Source organism: Oreochromis niloticus, linkage group LG3 (genome assembly GCF_001858045.2).
Source record: "Oreochromis niloticus isolate F11D_XX linkage group LG3, O_niloticus_UMD_NMBU, whole genome shotgun sequence".
Taxonomy (NCBI): Eukaryota; Metazoa; Chordata; class Actinopteri; order Cichliformes; family Cichlidae; genus Oreochromis; species Oreochromis niloticus.
In genome coordinates this window covers 28590659-28612386 of record NC_031967.2, presented here as the reverse complement: position 1 = coordinate 28612386, position 21728 = coordinate 28590659, and the positions used below count along the sequence as shown (strand labels likewise).

The 21728-nt window shown below is 38.7% G+C and overlaps 1 protein-coding gene across 1 annotated transcript; it reads left to right on the top strand.

Moving 5' to 3' along the window:
• Window positions 1-468: 468 nt before the first annotated feature.
• LOC109198655 (uncharacterized) lies at window positions 469-20815 on the top strand. The gene is made up of 10 exons (XM_025900524.1): window positions 469-475; window positions 15914-15948; window positions 18305-18540; window positions 18635-18746; window positions 19054-19142; window positions 19258-19422; window positions 19542-19574; window positions 19955-20163; window positions 20318-20495; window positions 20604-20815. Exons 3-10 carry the CDS (start codon window positions 18342-18344, stop codon window positions 20744-20746), a joined length of 1128 nt encoding a protein of 375 aa, XP_025756309.1. The 5' UTR covers window positions 469-475; window positions 15914-15948; window positions 18305-18341; the 3' UTR covers window positions 20747-20815.
• Window positions 20816-21728: the final 913 nt, after the last annotated feature.

Sequence of the window (21728 nt, the reverse complement as noted above, 5' to 3'; positions counted from 1 at the left end):
CTCTTTTACTTACCGATTTTTCAGTTTTACTTACTGTTCATTGTTCCTCTCGAGTGAAGTGTAGCATAATACTTAGTAGTGTTAAGGTTCAAAAATATAGGGAAGGAAACACAGGAGGAATGCAAGTAACCACACTGGTCCAAAGGGTAAAGACGATGATTTTAATGAAATGACACGCGTGGGAGAATGAGCGGACTCGATGAGCAGACGGCCCCACAATCTCATCCTCCTACCATCAAAATACAGTTTTATATGCATCAGAGTATATTTAGTGACGCCCCCTCATTGCGTCATCACATACATCAGCTTCAAAACCACAAATGTTCTATTTGACAACTTAAGACACAATTAAAAGTACACTGGCTTCCATCTTCTCCCCGGTGGTTTCCCGTAAGCCAGCTCAGCTCTCGCATCGTGCATCTACTGCTTCATCAGTCAACTTTCACCCACACCCTAACAGTGTGTGTGTGTATGTGTGTGTATGTCTCTGCACCTTAGTTGACCTCAACTTAGGCGACCAGGCTAAGGCCATCCTGTGTTGTGATGATCTTAACTTCTATGTAAAATGTATAAAACAAATGTTTCAATCTAATACAACTACTTAAAACTTAATCAAAGCTTAATTAGAAATATAAATGCATAAAAGATGATAATAGCATCATCCAAACTGCACTGAGACTCTGGTTTTGGTTTCACTTCCTGCAAAAGCATGTAACTTCAAAAACATATAACTTCCTGTCTTCTTTTGGCACAGAGTTACTCTTTCACCCTGCAGTCTGCATAAACATTTAAGATTATAAATTCAAAAGCATTTCGGGTTATAGATTCAACTCAACAGTTTAAAGTGGTTCTTTCTGGACCTGTAATAAAGGCTGATATGATACCAATATGTTTGAACATTTGAATGCAATATCAATACCTCTTGTATCAATACTTCTTGTATACATATGCTTGCTACATGATTATGATGCAACAGTAATGACAGTAATAACAGAAATAACAAAATAATAAAAAATAGAATTAATAAAAAATAAAATAATAAATGGAAATAACAAAAATGACAAAAAATAATACTTCGTTCCCAACAGTAGCTACTCAGACGTAGATTTCTACTTTACCCTTATATTCTCATAGGGACAATGTTTTCCAGTTTTAACATTTGACTGCTTAAAAAAATCATTTTATGAATCATTTTACTTTAAAATGACTTAATTGTCATTCTTTTAGCCTGAAATTTGGTCAGTTTTCCTAAAAGGATCTGTAATACAAAACAACAAACAAACAATAAAACCATATTGAACAATGAGGCTGTCTGGGGTCAAATCTGACTCGTATCTACTGAAATTTATATTAGATACACCAAACAGTGATATCAGGGAATCTTGAAACTGTGCATATCATGTCTGTGTGTATTTTCTGTGGAACAGTGGTGACAGAGGTCAAAAGGGAAAAATAGCAAAATATGACATGGGAGTGATCAAGAGGTCAGAGGTCATAAGGTGCCTTGAGAAATGCTACCCTGACACAAAGAGGAGACATCTTTAATCGGGTGACACGGTGGTGGAGTGGTTCAAATCCTTGCAGGAGAATTTCTGTGTGGGCCATTCTCCATAGTCACAGTCTTTCAGGTTCCTCCTATAGTTTAGTCTTAGGAGTGCTGTATGAATGTATAGGTTATATGAATTGTACTAAAAACACTTTTAGTCATCAGAGAAAAAAATACAGGTGTAAGTACATTACATTTTCACCTACAAGTGTCCTCAGTGTGACAAAAATAGAATCTGTTAATTGTGGGCAAGCCAATGTTAAAGTAACTGAGATTAAAACAGAGATAAAAAGAGGGGATAGTAATACAGTAAAGCCACCAGACTTGCCATTTCAGTGATTGTGGGAAGCAAATGTTGAAGTCTCACATGCTCAAGTGTTTTTTTTATTGCTGCTTCGAGTTCAGATCAGTGTGTCGCAAGTGTTCACTAAGGTTGAATTAATATTGAAAATTATAAATGCTAGTCATAAAGATGCTTTTCGATAGCAGTGAGGACAGCGTTTAATATAAATGATTATATATGGCTATAAAAAATCCAAACAATTCCAGGATGTTCTTTCCATTTTCACTTTTAATAAAACATAATTAAACCATCATGACTGTTATTTTTCACATCTTTGGTAAGTAAAACAAGGGATATGCTTATCTTTTTTTTTACTTACAAGATATTGCGTGATAACAGATAGAGGTGGGCAGATCCAAATACTGAGAGCATCGATACCAAAACTGTTATTGGAATTGGAATGATACTAGTGTACTTTGTTTCTAGTGTAATAAGTAAGTAAGTAAGTAAGTGAAGTTTATCTAAGCGCTTTTCATAGACAGGCCGTCACAAAGCGCTGTACACAAAGATTAAAATAAACAGAAAGTTAAGTCACAGAATAGAAAATTTACACAATATAAAAAATTAAAAGTAAATAAAAATGTAAAATTTAAAACGTGCTGATCAACAGAAGGCTTGTTTAAAAAGATAAGTTTTTAACTACTTTTTAAAGGATTCCACAGAGTAAGCCAGATTTGTTTGTATCCCCTAACTCACGGTTGTCCTAGTGTTGTGGATCAGTGAATCAGTGAATCAGTGTCTCGCTCACTCGTGGCATACAGCTTGATTTCATCCATGTAGCAGAGGTATAGAGGGTCATACATAGCACACTTGAGTGAAACTCCAATCTCTGTCAGTGTAAAGAAGTTTAACTACACATATAATCAATAAGATAGCTTCATAAGAGATCAAGAAGAACAGTTTCAACCATATGTCTCAGTTTTTCTTTGTGATAAAGGAATGCTGTTGTAGTAGAGAGAAATCTTTCTGCTCTTTGGGTTTACATTGTAGGAAATGCATGTGTAAAATTACTGAATGCTAAAATGTGAATGGTCATGGGGGTGGGGGGTATTTATTAGTAAGATATGCTCTAAAACTTGTATAAATAGAATTAAAAGTCCAAAATTTATGTTCTCCTAGACATTTTCCAGAGCCATCCTATGGGCCGGATTGGAGTCGGATTCTGGTCCCCTTATGTTTAACACCCCTGCTTTAAGTTCACTATGTAGCCCACTGAATGGTGCTTAGTATATCTCAAACATGCTCTATGAAAAATATCTGAACCTTTTTCTGTTGTCTTTCAGGTCTATTCTATTTAATAGCCTAGAGCAGCGGTCCCCTACCTTTTTTGTGCCACGGACCAGTATTTCACACCCAAGCCTCAACTCTCGCAGCCTGGTACCAAACCACTCACGGACCGGTACCGCTCCGTGGCCCGGAGCTGCATGAGCTGCCTTTATACTTAACCTATAAAGTATTGCTACTGGTATCGGTAACACTGGCCCTGTATTTACTTGGTATCAGATTGATACCAAAATTTGCAGTATCATACAGCACCATTAACAGATGGTTTTCAAAAAAACACAAGTGCAAGTCCTAAAAAAGTAAATTTTATATGTTCTCTGAAACATTAATTAAGGATTAATCATCCTGTATCGACGTATTGATGGCTATTCATGCATTCTATTGATCTGCAGTTGGAAAATTGTTATAGACCTTTATCAGGAATGTCTATTCATTGTAATTGTCTTTAATTTTTATCTTTTTCAAAACTTACCATATTCTAAAGCAGTTGTCCCCAACCCCCGGGCCACGGACCGGTACCAGTCTGTGAGAGTTGAGGCTTGGGTGGAAATGTATGGTTTTCAGGGTTTTTATCGTTAACTCGGTTTCCCTGGGTCTTTTCCCGTGTTGTAGTTGTGTGTCTTATTTTAAAAACGCTGCTAATAAAGTTACACAATTACACTGTGAATTTGCGCCTATTATTATATTTACAAAATACCACAGTTTTTGTCTTGGTCGTATCATTTTATTTTGTTGTATTTATCTGCGGAAACTTAAAGGCCGGTCCGTGAAAATATTCTCTGACATAAAACCGATCCTTGGTGCAAAAAAAGGTTGGGGACTGCTGGTCTAAAGTCATAAAATATGAACAGTATGTAAGGGTTAAGGAGTAATTTAGCATGTCCTACATAATATGTGCTCCTTTAAGTAAAATAGAACAATCTCTAGTTTGTTACTAATTCCTATGCTTGGAAAACAAAAACCGCATTTGTAGACATTTAGAATTTAGTCTTGCCAATTTCCCGAAAATCTGAAATCATAAAAAATGCAGTCATTTAAAAAGCAGGGAGGAATGGCATAAAAAAATTTCTATACCTATGTGTACATCATAAGAGAAGTGAAGCTGGCATTTAAAAAAGTAATTCTAGAAGTTGCATCTAGTCATTTCTTTTTCTTTGCAATAATCACCTTTTTTAAACAAAATAACTAAGAACTGCACCTAATAACTGATTATTAATAACCCTAACCCAGAGTGAAACCAGGATCAAAGAAAGCGAGGCCCGGCTGAAATCCACCGTAAACAGACTGAAAGAGAGCGAACAGTTGCTGAACTACACTATAAAGAGGCTGAAAGACAACGAAGCCATGCTGAGTGACAATGTAGCCAAACTGGAAGAAAGTGAAATCAGACTGAAAGCCAGCGAAGACAAACTGAGTGACGTTGAACCCAAGCTGGAGGAAAATGAAACCTGGCTAAAGAACACTGAGGCACTGTTGGAGAAAACTGAGACCTTGTTGGAAAACAGCAAAACCAAGATGGAAGAGAATGAAGATTTTATGAAATACGCCGTGACCAAGGTGAAAGAGAGTGAAGCCTTCGTGGAACAAACCATAACCAGGCTGAAACAGAGCGAAGTCTCGCTAACGTCACTTTAACCAGGCTGAAAAACAGTGAATCCAAGCTGAAGAGCAGAGAGGTCTGGCTGAGTAAGACTGAAAGTAAGCTGGTACAAAGTGACAAGAAGCTGCAGAGCAGTGAAGACAAACTGACACGCACTGAAACCAGCTTGAAGACCAGTGAATCTAAGCTGGAAGAAAGCGAAACCAGGCTGAAGAAAACCGAATCCAGGCTCACTGACAGTGAAAAAAGGCTGAAGAAAACCGAAACCAGGCTGCAGGCAACTGAAACCGTGCTGAGTGACACTGAGACCAAGCTGAAAGAGAGTGAAACCAGACTGAAGGACACTGAAGACAAGCTAACAGAAGCTGAATCCAGACTGACTGTAAGTGAAAGCAAGTTACAGAATACAGAAGAAAGACTGAAGGCCACGGAAACCATCCTCAGTAGCACTGAAAAGAGGCTACAAGAAAGTCAGACAAAGCTGAAGACAAATGAAACCTTCTTGAGCGAAACAGAAGTCAAGCATAAAAGCACTGAAACCAGGCTGAAGCAGACAGAAACTTTATTGAGTGCCAGTGAATCCAAGCTGACGAAGACTGAAGCCTGGCTGAAGACCAGTGAAACCAGGGTGCAAAAAGCTGAAATCAAGCTGAAGGGCACTGAAGCAAGGCTGAAGTACACCGACAGCTGGCTGAATGCCAGTGAAACTCGGCTGAAACTGAGTGAATCCCAGCTGAAGAACTTCGAAGTAAGACTGAAGGAGAGTGAGAGTATGCTGAAGAGCACGGACACCAGGCTGAGGGAGACCGAAAACAAGCTGATAATCACTAAAACCAGGCTGATAACTGCTGAAACACATGCTGAAAGTCTGCTGAAGACCTTTGAAACAAACCTGAGGCAAAGTGAGACCAGGCTGCAAAGAAGTGAAACTGTGATAAGAGAAGTGGAAACTGGTGTGAAGGAGAGTGGAAGTTGGTGAAATATCACCATCAACAGGAAAAACGTTAAGACCCACAGCTCAGTGCAGTACGGAGGTGAGGATAAACTAAAGAGAGATTCAAATGGTGAATTTAACTAAGCGCTTTATTTGTTGTAATATTGAAGTCAGTTATTAGTTGAAAGAGGCCTTTAGCAAGTAAATTTTTTGATCTTATTTGTATGTGTACAGAAACACTATACAGAAACGTCCAAAGACATGCAGCTTGTGGGGATAGGTTAATTGGATAATCCAAATTGCCACTAGGTGTGAATGTGCGAGTGAATGTTAGTGTGAATGGTTGTCTGTCCCTGTGTGTTGGCCCTGCGACAGACTGACGACCTGTCCAGGGTGTACCCCGCCTCTCGCCCACAGCGCCCCCCGCGACCCTGAAAAGGATAAGCGGAAGCGAATGGATGGATGGATGGACAAATTTGTAATGGCAGTGGATTGTTTTGTGCTTTTGTTGTTCCAGAAAGCTCCAAGGTAATATTCAGCGCAGCACTCGGAGCAGGAGGCCAAGCAGCTGGAGTCTAGGACACTGACACAACCTTCCTCTACAGAAAAGTGTTCACAAACATCGGTAAAGCCTACAATCTGTCCACAGGTAAGATTCACAATCTCCTCTGTATAAAGTCTCCATGTTGCTCATGTAAAGGTAAACAAACTGTGAGCAGGTAACCTTTAACCTCAAAGTTCCCCAAAAATGTACTTTTAAAAGACTTGTTAGTCTTTTTTCATATTTGTTACTTATAAGCTTGGTGATGAAGGTGTGCTATGCTGTACTAGGCTGCATTAGATTAAAATTGTTTCTTTTGGTCTTCATCTATTTATGTGTTAAAGGGTTTGGACAAAATATCATTAAAATGTGACCGAACTGATAACTGTAAAGTAGAATTTAAGGCAGAAATGTAGTATTAGATTTCACCCAGTTTGCACCCAATGAGAGTTATTATAGTTTTGTGTTTTCTAATGAGTTTTTATTTCAATTTCTTTTTGACTTTTTAAGAGTTAATTTTATTGCTTCCAATTGTTTTTATTATTTGAAAATATTTAATTCAGTGTTAGATTTAGCCCTTTCAGATTATAGTTATACTATTGTATAGAGGACAAATGTCTAAGGCTAGATTTAGGAAAATAAGTATAGATAATACAATAAAACTTCTAAAAAGCAGTCTCAATAAACACGTCCATCAACTTCTCATCAGGCAAGCTGCCATAAAAGTGTTAATAAACTAGTAAATACTAAAGCTAAAAATATTTCCAAATAATATTTTTATATTTTAAATGCAATTTTATTTTTATGTTTTCAAAATTCACAAAATTGTGTCAGTTAGTTTAATTTTTTTCTCAAAAGTCCAGTTTATTTTCTTAATTTAGTTAAATAAAATGTTTTTTTCACATGTAGTTTTAGTTTTCAGGTCAGTTTTAGTTGCAGATTGTGAGTAAATTATAAGACAAAGACTGGAGTGGATGTTTGTTTTTATTTCAGACAGTATTAATTGCAGTAAAATGTTAAATTAAGTAATGAATTAAATTTTAAAAAATGTTTAAAAAGCTTTAAGTTCTTCTCTGGTTGCAGGTAAATGCAGTGATGTTAGTACTCAGGTGTATTTTTTGTTAACATTATACTTTTATCTCCCCAGGTGTCTTTAAAGCACCGGTTTCAGGTATTTATTACTTCACCTTCTTCTATCATGCTGGAGGAGAAGAAGACTCTCTACAAGTATGATGAGGCCATCGTCGGGGCATACGATCACGATTCGGATAATGATGCAACTGATAATGGAGGAAATGCAGTGTTCCTGCAGCTGCAGTACAGAGACCATGTGTATGTGACCCTGGGTGCACACTCACATGTTTGGGGATGTGACCTGCTGACAACTTTCAGTGGTTCCTTGGTCACTGAGCTGTAAGAAGCAATAAATGTATGTGTAACGTGTATGTGACACTAAAAAGGTAAAGCTAACTTAAAGTTAAGTGTATTAGATGGAATCAGCTTCTCTTGAGCTCAGATGTGCCTCAGCAACTCCTTCACGTTTGCATTTTATCTGAGTGTTTTGATTTTTTCTGATTTGATTTAAGTTCACCACTTTGTGTTTTCTGTGCTATATCACTCTAATGTTTTTCTTTGGATATGTAAACACATCGAAACAAGTTATACAACTGAAGATGACTTACCTCGCTTAATCATTTGATACTTTGAAGACTGATGTAAAGAAAATGTGAAATCACTAAATAAAAGTAAACAATGCATCTGCAACCAGTATGTGTGAAGTCTTTCATCTGGGGGTACATTTAATGTCTTGCAATGATTCTGATATTTTTCCATAAAATATGTAACTATATAACATCATTTGAACATAACATGCTTAACTTGAGTGCTTTACCTGAGTATAGATTCTACATATTTATACTATATTGAGTATTTCCATTTTATGCATTATTCATATGACCAAGACAAATGCACTATATTATACTCTATATTATAGCTCTTACTTTTAATATTACAATTATAACGCCTCTCCACTCACATGATTTTTAAAGTTTTAGATAAACAAAAGGTTTGTAGGGCATTTTATAAGTTGAGAAAACAGTCCTAAAGTCCTGAAACTTATTGTCATTCCTGTTGTTAGAAAGGACATAAATCTTAAAAACACTTGAGTCACTTTTCTTTCAATATTTTGTTTTTTTATTAAAAATCATATAAATGATAAAATGCCCCAAAACAGGCACCCCTTTGTTTTGACAAAAGTTTTTTTTTGACAATCTTATGTGTATCCCACTGTAACTTTACTGTATAAAGAGCTAGGTCATTATAAGACATGTTTGTGAATTAAAAATCAAGAATGTGGGATACTGTTTGTCTGTGATTTGGACAGCCCAGTGTGTGCTCCTGACGCAGGGGAAACAAATTCTGCCGGGGAGACCTACCTTGGCACCACCGCTGTGCAGGTGAAGCCAAAGGCAAGATATCATCATATTTTCTAGTCTTTGGCTTGGAAGGAAGTTGGTTTGGAAACATATTTGGCGATGCTTCATCTTCTGCTTTGCATTTGTGTTGGACCTCTGTCAAAAACCTGTCCATTATGCTAGCTCTTTCAGTCTACTGACTGAAAGAGCTGCATCACAGTCAATCGAAAGATTTGCAACCAACATCAAACTTTGTGTCACTGCATAGAACAACTCACTGGTGACAACAGTATACTAATATTTTGAATTAAGTATTTAATTTGCAGCAGCATTTATGGTATAATGCAAATTATAAATTGGAATATAATTTTAAAACCGTTTGCTTTTACTTTCATGGTCCTACATAATGCGTAAGTTAAACAACCACAAAAGGGCAAAGTGTTCTTAGTCTCTGAAAACAAAATCGCATCATTTTTAACATGACACTGATGAACCTGCTTTTTGCCACAAGTCTTCTAAAAAATGAGTCAATTTCCCCTGAGCTAAAATTAAAAAAGTAAAAAATTAAAAAAAAGTAAAAGGTTATTGGTTGGTCTATGTTATGCAATCTGCTCTTCCTCCAGAAGAGGGAGCCATTCATCCACTAGCAGTTGAAACTCCAGCTTTGACTGCTGTACCAAAGGAAAACCATGACTTGGCTGAGGTATGTAGCACTCTGTCTTCCTCTCTGTTACTGATCTGTTACCGGCTGCTTCTCTTTCCACTCCCTGGAAGAAACGGAACATTGAAATTGTACAACAACAATAATTTGATTGCCATGACCCATTATTACCAGCCAGAAAAAAATGGATCTAAAAATGGAGGAAATGCAGTATTCCTGCAGATGCAGAGAGGAAATCAAGTGTGTGCTTGGGTGCAAACTCACAAGTTTGGGGAACAAACTATCATACGACTTTCAGTGGGTATTTAGTTACTCCAATGTGAAAAACAGAATAAAGCTGATTATTAGTGGCTTAGGGAAACTAAGCTCAGGGAAAAGCAAATGGAGCCATGCTTCTCTCCCCTCCTTCAGTGAGGAGATAACTCATTGTATCTGCTTTTTAATTTATTTCTTTTACCTTCAGTTTAATCTGTTTCTGCAACTTAACTTTTCTTCTACCTTACTCTTCTGTCTGTTGGTTGTTTTTTATAGCTAGATGGACAGTTAGAAAATAAATAAATAAATAAATATGAGGTCAAATTAAAGAAGAGCAAAAAGTAAGACTGAGACTGTGCAAAAGAGTTGTTTAAATTGCATTAATAAAAAAAATATGCAGACTATAAATCTACAAAAAGCAAGAAGGTATAAAACAGAAGTATGTGTGTGAAATCTTATACCTGACCTGCATTTTTTTATAATAAGTAAAGCACAAGTCAAATAGGGTAATAATCTTCTATCATAGCAGGTGTACTATTTCCTCATTGCTCTTCATCTGAGCTCAACTGATAGAGGATGAGAACAGATACAAAACTATAATAAAGACTAGTGGGATGACAATAATTGACAAGGGAACCTTAAACAACATAAAAGTAACCAGATAAATCATTATTAGCAATTATAGGGAGCAAGTGACTTTAAATGTATTTGTAAGATGACGATTACAATTTTTTTTCATCTTAAATTTGGTTGAGGATGGACGTAGTGCTACTGAAACACAGTTATGCTTTCCTGTTATCACACCATCTGCTTGTTTGTGCAGGGTTATAAGGCATATACTCAATTTAAGGAACATTCAATACAGCTCTGTAATTTAGAGTCAAGATGACAAGTGTCATTTTGTAACAAGAGTAACATATTTTGCTTGGTTTCTGTCTTGTCCTAATGCTAATCACTTATATAATGCATTTAAAAATGTTCCTTATCGTTAACCTAACCCAAATAAACATGTCTGAGACTAAATTTGCTTTGCTAATACATGTGTTATTTCCACACTGTTCTTTCTGTCATGGTCCCCGTGCCTCGCTGGTCGACTCTTATTAGGCAACATGTTTGTTTTGTTTTTTTCGCTCTCTCCCTCCTCCCTCTCCCCCTCTCGCTCTCTCTCTTTCGCCACGGCGATGCTCATTGTGGGCTCCCGGTGCTGGCCCACACACCTGCTCTCCTCACCACACCGGCCGCTGATCCCAGCTGATTATAAAACAACAAAAGAGAAGGTGAAATATGAATAACTATAAACACATTTCCTGTCAGGAAAGTCAATAAAAAAACACATGAGGTAATAAACTGAAACCATAAACTGAAGGATATTGCTGATAGGATACTGAATGTCTCAGTCATTTCTTTGAATGAAACATGAAACAGCCTTTTATTTTCCCAGTATCTTTACAGCATATACTAAAATTCTTTATTATTTTATCTTCTTCTGTCATGCCACCCGTGTTTGCTGAGAGTACTGACAATGACAAAAATTAATACATTTCAGAAATTCTATTTTTGTGTATGTCTCTGAAAATCCGATAACAATTTATCGGTCAAGATTTATACAGGTCTGATGGACATTTTTTTTGTAATTTTGGCTGAAAATGTAAAAAACCCCCAATTAGAATAATATCATCTTTCAACAACCATTCAAATTTCCTCTCTACTCCAAATGGTTAAGCACTAAGGTAATGTGAAGCGTACATGGTAAAATGAAGGCGGAGCTGATTTTTTCTTCCCGTCTTCAGACAGGTGTACCGCATTAATGAGTTGTAGTAATGTGATAAATATGCAGTTATCCTTATTTGCACACAAATATCCCCCAAAGAGCCACTTTAAACTTAGCACTACATCTATAACTGACTCATAATTGACTTTCACAGTAATGCACCATATTTTCTCATTGTAACTGGATACCTGAAGAGTTTGCATTGGCACTTCCAGAGGAACAGTTCAAGGGCTGGAAATCTATGCAGAGCTGCCAGCCATCCATCACTTTCTTTTTAACCATAACAACCGGGGAGGCCCAGGGGCTGGTGGATGGTTCAATGAGTCCAGTCCGTTCCATCTCTTGCAGGGCCTTTTAAGCTGCAGCCTGCCTGGCCAGGGGGAGCAGTCAGTCCATCACAGTTCCCCTCCCACACCTCCCTCACAGCTGAAACTCTCCCACCCTGGTCCAGTGGTTCCTTCGGGGGAGGGAGAGGGCATGAAGCAGCATAGGTTACAGATGAGGTCGGTGTAGGTGGGTCCTTGGGGGTGGCCGGGCCATTAGCCAGATCAGGGGAGGAGTCGGCTGCCAGCCCAGAAACGGTGTAGGGTGATCAGGTTGAGGTGGCTGCCTCAACGAACACTAGTCAGGAAATGAGAGCGCCCCCCCCTTCGTGTCAATAATGCAGTCCAGTGCCCCAAGGATATCCAGCCCCAGTATACAGTCTTCCAGGTTTGCAACCCATACCGAGCAGCAGACTGACTTCTTCCCTACACTGAGGGTGAGCAGCGCTTCCCTTAGCATGGAGACCCACTCCCCCATGACAGTCTGAAGCTGCACCATGGTAGGGAGCATGGTTTCCCCCTTTCCCACCACATTGGGTCTTAACACTGTCGCTGAAGACCTGGTATCCACCAGGGTGAGCAGCACAGTCCATTCACAACTACTGGGACATACCAGCAGTTTCAGCCCAAGTCCTGCCCAACAAAATAAACCAATCCACCTGTCCATCCATAGCTCCACAGGAGTGCTGTGTAAACCTGTGGTCCCCAAGCTAGGTTGTTCCTCCACATAAAGGAGGCGGGTATGCAGCCCCAGAGTCCCACATTGTTCCTGTTATGCAGACCCCACGTAATTTACCTGATCCACGCGGTTGTGGGGATTGTATCACGCTAGGTGGCCCGGCCGTTCGCATCTCCAGCAGACCCTCAGCCCCCTTTTTGGCCTTTGTTCCCCACCAACAACGCCAGCAACACACTCCCACCCCCCAAACACTCTCAGCCTACCACAAGCATGCTCTTCTACAGACTCTCTGTCATAGGTAGCTGATATGATTGACAGGCTAGACTAGTACACCTTCAAGGACACTCAGTAAATCACATTGTTGCCAGTGTGGTGCAACTGCCATAAGTGAGTGGGAATTCTGAAAACAATAACACTGATAACACAACAATCAACTAACTTGTAATCCAGTTCGTTACAATACATTTAGCACAAAGAGTTTACTACTTTAGAGTTTTCTACAGAGATTCTACTTTAGAAATGTGAACAGGTAGAAATGGAGGCTGCAGCCTCCTGTTGAAGTTCAAAGTCTGGGTGCTGGGCTGAGGTCAGCTTCACTCAGCTTTCACATCACTTGGCTAGCTTTGTGTTAGCATGCTGTCAATGCAGGTGCTAGGAAAGAATCAATGTTTTGTTATCAGCATTTTTTCTGTTCTGGGTAGTTTCCACTTTAACATTGTGCTCTCATCCTTTTGTGCAAAAAAAATAAAAGTAATTTCCCCATGCATGCTTTAGCTTGCACCACTATTTTGATCCTCCAGCACACAAACTGAAATCAGATGATTGTAATGCAAGTGTAAATGGAACAGAAATGTGGAAATGATAGGCAGGCAGACTAACAATTCCAAGTAATTGAACCACTTGGAATCGATCTCCACCCTACATTGATCAAAAGTGGTTTCTCAACATCATTGGAAGCATCTTAGTTTTTGTGTTATTAATAGGTGTGGGACTTGATTAAAAAAAATTATCTAATTAATTAGAGGCTTTGTAATTAATTAATTAATTAATCATGATTAATTGCATTTAATCGCACAAGAAAATTTGCCCCAAAGTGCAAATGTTTTTTAAAATTTAACCCTATGGGGTCGACGGACGCGCCGGCGCATCAAAATCACATGACCAGTTTAAGACAACACAGCAACAAAATGCAGCGACCCAGAGTCTCCATTTCAACTTGGGTCGAAAGTCCGGACTTCAAACTGTATACCAGTTTTTAAATTGTTTTGATAGGCCATGTAAAACCACAGTTATGATAAAAAATACACGCAATGTTTCTTTCTGAACAAAACAGTGGTGTTTACAGCGGGAAGAAAACCCAGATAGCAAGACGACATTGAATCTATGTTGATTTTTCATCCGAACCGTCGTATATGGTCGGGGTTGAAATGCCAATGTTGTAACAACATTGAAATACTGTGGTAAACCGACGGTCTTACTATAGGGACGTTGTAACGATGTTGATTCACCGTTGTTTTTTTGTCATTGATATTAGATCTATTTATAGTCGACTAGGTGACAACAACAACGTCGAGAAAACGTCTATTTATAGTTGACGATCATTCGGCTCCGGTCACCATCAAAAATCGATTTGTAGTTGAGCATTAAATTGCATTGCAACTGATGGGGTATAAAGTACCAGAGAAAGTAGATTTATTGTTCACTTATCAATGACTTGGTCTAGTTCACCAGCTTTAAAAAATCGTGTCTACGTGCAATTTATGTATAGTTGACCGGGAAATTAAAGCAGCGATCACTTGGACTATTCCGCAGCACCCCTCTCACATTGGTACATCCCCCCAGGTATTCATTGTTTTCTACAGTAGAGCGGGAGATTTGATTTACTCTCAACGGAATTGACCGGGGAAGGCATCAGTTCATGCACTGCACCGGCCCGCACCACGAGTAGTATAAGGTAAGAATGAATGATTTTTTTTCCTACTCGTTATTTCCATGTTTGCATTTTAATAACATTAAAAAACTCGTTAATGTTGTACATTAACAAGTTTTTTACTGTTATTTACGTTGCTCCCACAAAATGTGGGAGCCCGAAATTGTGTCTACTTCTTACAATCCGGCAACAAATAAACTGCACTGTGAACAAAGTATATCAACAAAGAAAACATTTTCGTTTCATAATTTCTTCCTTATATTCCCTTACAAAGCTAGCTTTAACGCTTCGAGGTTTCCTTTGTTCTTGCCGTTGCCTCGGAGCTTGACCCAGACTTTCGCTCATTTGTTGCTAGTGCTACAAAAAATTATACATCTGTTTTATGTGACTGATAAACGTAATGGTAACTCTATAAATGTGTTCAAGGACTTTGTTACTTTTTTTTTTTTTTTTTTTTTTCCCAGAGTCAGAAAGGGTTTTATTGCCAAATGTTGAGCAGGTTTACAACATTAGGAAATTGCTGTGGTACTTAGTGCAAAACATACTGTCAGACAACGCTTAAATAAACATTAAAATTAAAAGTGCTAAGCAGGTCCATCCAGTGTGTGCTTTGTTTGACTTTGTTACTTTTAATGACTGGAGAGCACCCGCTTCAATTCACACTCAATTCAAACTTTACGTTGCACGCTCACCCAAATTTACGTTGCACGCTCAACTTTACTACCAATTTTCAACTACCAATTGCGTGTGCACCGTTCGTCCGCACGTAAACAGCGTTTTTGGTCACTGAAAATGGAGATGTCTAAAAACGCCTGCCAGGGTGGATATTTTCGAAAACTCCGTTTTTGCATTTATGTGTGGACCAGAAAAACGGAGCAAACCGTCCACACGTACACGGGTATTTTTGAAAACGGAGATTTTCCGTTTTCGTTTTAAAAAATAATCCCGTCCACACGTAAAGGCAGAAATTAAGGAAAACACTGCTAGGAACATGCCAAAGCAGCAGGTGGCGCTATACTCCTAACCGTGTAGAAATGTTGGCCAATCAGAAGTCTAGAAGCCTCGGTGGGAAATAGTAAACAAAGCAGAACCGAGTCGTATGTGTGGAGGGACAGTAACTGTGTGTGTATATGTAAGCATTTAAACACTGCAGAGAGTACAATTAACAGTAACAGTATTGTAGAAATTCATTTCACCGAAACAATAACGTGGCGCACACTGTTACGTCAAAAAAGGCGCACATCTTTGACGCTGCGTTTTCTCCGTTTTTCTCGCCCACACGTAAATGCAAAAACGGAGTTTTAGAAAATATCCACCCTGGCCGGAGTTTTTAGAAATCTGCGTTTTCAAAAACACCCGGGTACGTGTGGACATAGCCGCAGAGTCAACGGTCGGCGCCAATTTTGACGTCACACTGCGCTACGTTTTTGTCTCGGTGCTATGAAATCCTACAATGGCAGCCTTAGACAAAATACTGTTAATTTAAGTATATTCAGTGTTTAAATGCTTACATTTACACACACAGTAACTGTCCCTTCACAAAAAGGACTCGATTCATCTTCTATGAGCTGTCTTTGTATCTAGTTTTCCCTCTTTATTGACGTTGTTCCTTATTTCTCCTCTTTTTTTCAGATCACATTTGGTTACTACCATCCACCCATCAATACGTAAGAAACTCACGTCCTTAAAAACTTTCCTATTGTTAAACATTTTGCTTATTTGGCTATTTCCAAATACAGCAATATTATTAAAATAGCAATATATTTGTTTAATCTGATATACACTGACAATGACATCACGCTGGTCAAGGAGGCGCAAATTACGCAAAATGGTTGAGGCAGCAGAGTCAGATATAATCAGGCACTTTAATGAGATGGTTGCTGAAAAACATAAACAAAAGAGCAATGCACAAGTTGAAAATAAGCGACCGCAGGTTGCAGAAGAGTCTGGTGTGTCCCACTGTTGTCACCCGGGTATAGACAGTCCTGTATTTCCCAGTCGCTCTGAGCACATTTCAGAAGTATGTGAGACCTATGTGTCAACCGACAAGGATAATGACTATGACTTCAGTTTTGACAGCTTTGGTTGCCATGCACCACCGTTTGATTCTGATATTAGTGATGCTGAAGCTGATGACGAAGCGCCCAATAATGAATTCTTAATAACAAGTTTAAGATACTGGGCTTCTACATTTTCAGTCTCGTTGGTGGCAGTAACAGCACTCTTGGGAATTTTGCGTGTGTTTCACCCAGACCTACCAAAAGATGCCAGGACAGTTCTCCGGACGCAAGGTCAAATAAACACAATAAAAATGGATGGTGGGGAATACCATCATTTTGGTTTGGCTAAAGGGTTGGTCTCTCGACTAAAATCCTTGATCTTGCCTGCCAACTTGAACAACCTAAAATTGCAGTTTAATATAGATGGTTTACCCCTTTTCAAAAGCAGTAAACTTCAGTTCTGGCCAATTCTTGCAATTGCAAATGTTGACTACACCAAATCACCATTCCTTGTTGGTCTCTACTGTGGTCTGGGTAAGCCAAAAAGTGTAGTTCAGTTCTTGGACCCATTTGTGAAGGACCTCGGGCACATTTTGAAGTATGGCATTATCTACAATAGCTGCCAGATAACTGTTAAAGTATGTTCATTTGTGTGTGATGCACCTGCAAGAGCTTTCATTAAAAACATAAAGGCTCATAATGGTTATTCTGGTTGTGATAAATGTGTTCAAGTAGGTGAATGGAAGAACAAAATGACGTACCCTGAACTTAATGCAAAGCTCAGAACGGATTCAGATTTTCAGTTGATGACTGATGAAGACCACCACTTGAATCAAACATTGTCTCCTTTAGCTGGTAGGGTTAAGATGATAACAATGTTTCCCTTGGATTATATGCATCTATGTTGTCTTGGAGTAACAAGAAAACTCATATACTTGTGGATAAAGGGCAAAGTACTTGCAACAAGGCTGTCCAGTCGAACAGTAGTTGAAATTTCAGAAAAGTTGAAAGCTCTGCGGCCTTATACACCAAATGAGTTTAACCGCAAGCCAAGGGAATTGTCTGAAATTGATAGATGGAAAGCAACAGAGTTGCGAATGTTTATGTTGTACACAGGGCCCATAGTGCTTAGGAATAGCATTCCAGTTGAGTTCTATGATAACTTTATGTTGTTTTCTGTAGCAATGCATCTGCTGTTATCCCCCTCTATGTCTAATGAAATGGTTGATTGTGCCAATGAATTCCTGGTGTCATTTGTTTCTCACTTCGGCGAATTGTATGGTAAGGATGAAATTACATACAATGTACACCAGCTGACACACCTTTCAGAAGAATATCGACTCTTTGGCCCGTTAGATAACATTGCTGCTTTCCCATATGAAAATTACTTAGGCCAGATTAAACATCTCTTGCGCAAGCCTCACTTGCCTTTACAACAAATTGTAAAAAGACTTTCTGAAAGAACCGATGTGAAGCCAGCACCGCCAACAAAAGCACGAAAGTTAATGCATCAGCATCATGATGGTCCACTTGTGGCTCCGATACGCCATTCAGAGCAGTACAAGAAAGTAGTGACAGAAAAGTACATCTTGTCGGTAGGGGATGGGGACAATTGTGTGCAGGTAGTCGATGACATTGCTTTAATCCGCAACATTGTGAAAGTAGATGGTGAGACATTGGTTATCTTCCAAAGTTTTGTCACAAGAGTCTTACTTTCAGTACCCCTTACCGTCATCCAGAATTGGATGCTACAGAGTGTCGCAGCTGAACAGCAGACCTGGCATTACAAGGCTCAATAATATTTCTGGCAAATATTTTCTTTGTCCAGACAACACAGCTTTCATTGCATTGCCAATCATGCATAGTCAATAAAAAAAACAAACATTTTTTTTAATCGGGTTTGCATGTAAATGTTGCCTATATACATTTTAAATTATTATTTATTTAGTTCTTTCAATAGATATAGTTTTGTAGTGACTATGAAATATATTGTAATTATCTGTTTCCTGTTTATCCTAGACAGGGCAAGAAAAGACTCCAAATTTTACAAAAAGTTAAAAATGAAAGACTGGTGCATTGTGCAGTTCAACACTGGTGCTACGGAAATTGTCCCTAGTACATGGTTAAATGGGAAGAAATTGTCATGGCCTCCATATCCTCCGCGAGACACATTTAGGATCCACGCCGCAGTAAAGAGGAGAGTTCATCCTGGTGCAACATGGCTCACCTATTCACCAGTCCGGCTTCTCATAAGCCATGGTGGGTATCTAGATTGGTGTTGTATAAAGGTAACTATAACAAGTTTTTCGTGTTCTACTTTTTGTGTGGCCATACATTGTGATTGTACTTCCAGACACATTTGAAGAAGCCGAACGCAGTCTCCAGAAATATCTCAGTGAACACTGTGATACATCTGACCTTCAGTCCGAAGCTGAAAGTCAGACCACTCCTAAAAGAAAGCACAAGTAAGACTTTTTTTTATTCACAAACATATCTTTGATTGTTCAGAATTTATAATTTTGTCTTTTGTACATATCTGTGATGCTTGAATACTGCAATATAACCACATAAAATGGTCCAAAAAGTGTAAGTTGGTAAACTTTTTAAAAATGCAAAGCCGTGTACACTTGTGCACTTCAAAAATTCATTGTATACTGCACCTTCGTGCACATCTCCGTTTCCTGTGTGTGTGCTGTTACAAATCAAAGTGTACAAAATATGCCAAACGCAGATTTGTAATTACCTATGAACTGTTTCTACTTATTTCTTTAGAACAAATCCCCTGTACACGTATAGTGACTCAGAGGATGAGCAGCCCACAAAAAAAAGGTTTCCCCAGGCCCCTCGAGTGAAAATACCAGGTAATAAAATAATGTCTAGTGTCTGTGTACATAACTGTGTGTGACACATGGAAAGTTCTTGGACAAGTTGTCTGTATTCTTAAATACTTTAAAAAATTTATCTTTTTCGATACAGCCCTCAACGCTTCGCAGTCTTCCCCCCAGCCCACTGACAGCAGACATCATAATGCCCCTCCCAGCTTCCGGCACCTTTCGCCACTCCGGGAGAACATTCCGAACGACACACCTTTACAATCTCCCCAGCATGCAGAGTCTGATGTAGAGGCCTTCTCTATAGATGGTATGCCTTTAAATTTTGTTTTAAAGCTGAATCACAATGTCATTGTGCAGTTATCTTCAAAAGCAGATATAAAGCCGTTTATACTGCTGAATGTCATCTTGTGACTTGTTTTTCTGTAGATTCCAGAGACTCTGTGAGGCCACTATTACAAGGCAAGTTCGAACATCTTGGAATTTCAGATTTTACATGTTATAAATGGTAAATGGACTATATTTGCACAGCGCTTTAACTAGTCCCTAAGGACCCCAAAGCGCTTTACACATTCAGTCATCCACCCATTCACACACACATTCACGCACTAGTGATGGCAAGCTACATATACAAATATCAGATATATGTGACAGGCAAAAACTAGCAAAAACTTTTAGCAGTTAAAACAACTAATAATTGAATGCAGATCTGCATTCAATTATTAGTTGATGGTTAGTGATGGTGTAACATTCGAATGTTACACCATCACTTATGGATATATTAGTGTTTCGCCACACACTGCTTAAGCCATTAATCTTTCTGGAATTGTTCTTTGAAACAGATGCGACCGCACAAAAGTTTTTAACAATGCTGTCAAACCTGACGAGATCTGTCAACGAACTGCGTGAGGAGGTCAGAGCCATCCGCAATACCGGCTCAAATGAATCTGTAGATGCTGGGGTACTCCCTTTGGATTTGCCCTTAAACAGCATTGAGGAGCTAAACCATGCAGAGGCAGCTCTTACGTCGCAAGAGGCAATTAAGGCAATGGTAAGTATATAAAGCTTATGTACACTTTGTAACTATAAAGTGTAATAGCTGTCAGATGTGATTTAAATGCATAACATCCACATACACACAAGCACTTGCATAAACATTTAAGACATGAGACACGCTAATTCCATCTCTTAAAATGTGTCTATAGGTGAGACGCTTTGCCTTGATTGGAGGGACCACACTTGAGGTGCGAGTCCGCCGTGTAATGGCTTATGCCATTACAAATGAGCTGGCCTCACTACTAAACTGGGCAGGGAAAAAAACAAAGGACCACACGAAGCAAAAAAGGGCATTTAAAGATACTGCGCTGTGCAGATGCATATTTGGTAAGTTTTACCGTTTATTGTAGTTTTATGAGGCTAAAGTGAACAATAAAGGGATCAATTGATCTGCTGGGTGTGTTTCACATGTCCTATGTCCGGTTTTTGTCCTAGATGGCCTGACGCAGCAGTTAGGGGCAAACTCGATGTCAGAGTTTCTCTTTGCACAGGCAGTGCAGAAGTGGCTACGGTACGCCCCAGACCGTTTGGGTGGTGCAGGACGCACATCATCCGTCCCCATCCCGGAGGAGCAGTAAAAACTACAAAGTTATATTAAAATATAAATGTAAAATAGAAAACTGTGTTTAAATAAAGTATTTAGCAAACAAAACATGTCTGTTGACCTTTTTTGTTTAGTTTTTTTTTTCTCTGTTACATCACATGCAATGCTTTCTTATTTTAGGATATTATTGACATGATACATTGTGAGACATTTGATTTTTATAACATGCAGTAGTTTAGTATTGGTTAAAATAACTATAAAGCAAGGTAGATTTCCAGTCATGATTTAACTGTTGTTTTAATAAAAAAAAAATGCAAAAGAGGTGGAAAATCAACACCATAGCTCAACAGTGTTTCAATATCAGAGTCTGACATTGTTTCAATGTCAAGAGTATTAGAAAATATAACGTTGAATCAATGTCAGGTTTCAACATTGATTCAACATCAAAACCTGACGTTGTTTCAACGTTAAAAATGGGTGCAAGAGTGACGTTGTGTCAACGTCGCACTTCAACGTTGCTTCAATGACGTCGCCTGATATTGACTCAACATCGTTTCAATGTTTCCTTGCTATCTGGGAAGGTAAAAAGTGCGTTTTCTATGGACAGCACTAGCAAAAACTCTCCGCTTGTGAGTGAAAAAAGAAAAAGAGACCCCTTCCCTATTGGTGTTAAATTGTGCCATGTCAACCAATCAAAAAATGATATGGGAACATGTGGCATTTGGTTGTTTAGGAAGAGGGGGAAGTTTTAGGATTGATGCCAGCGAGAGAAAGCAGGCGAGCGAAGAGAGAGAGTGAGTTTTCATATGTGAGACATTAGTGACGTATAAGAAAAACGCTGCAAAAGCACACAAAACACAACGGAAATAGGAAAAACGACAATGGAAATAGGAAAAACGAAAGCACAAACAGGAAAAAACACAACGTAAGTGTTTCTGGGGAGACAATAACCCAACGGACCAGTTGCAGGAACCCAAAACATGGGGTAGGCATGTTTTATCATGATTCATATAATA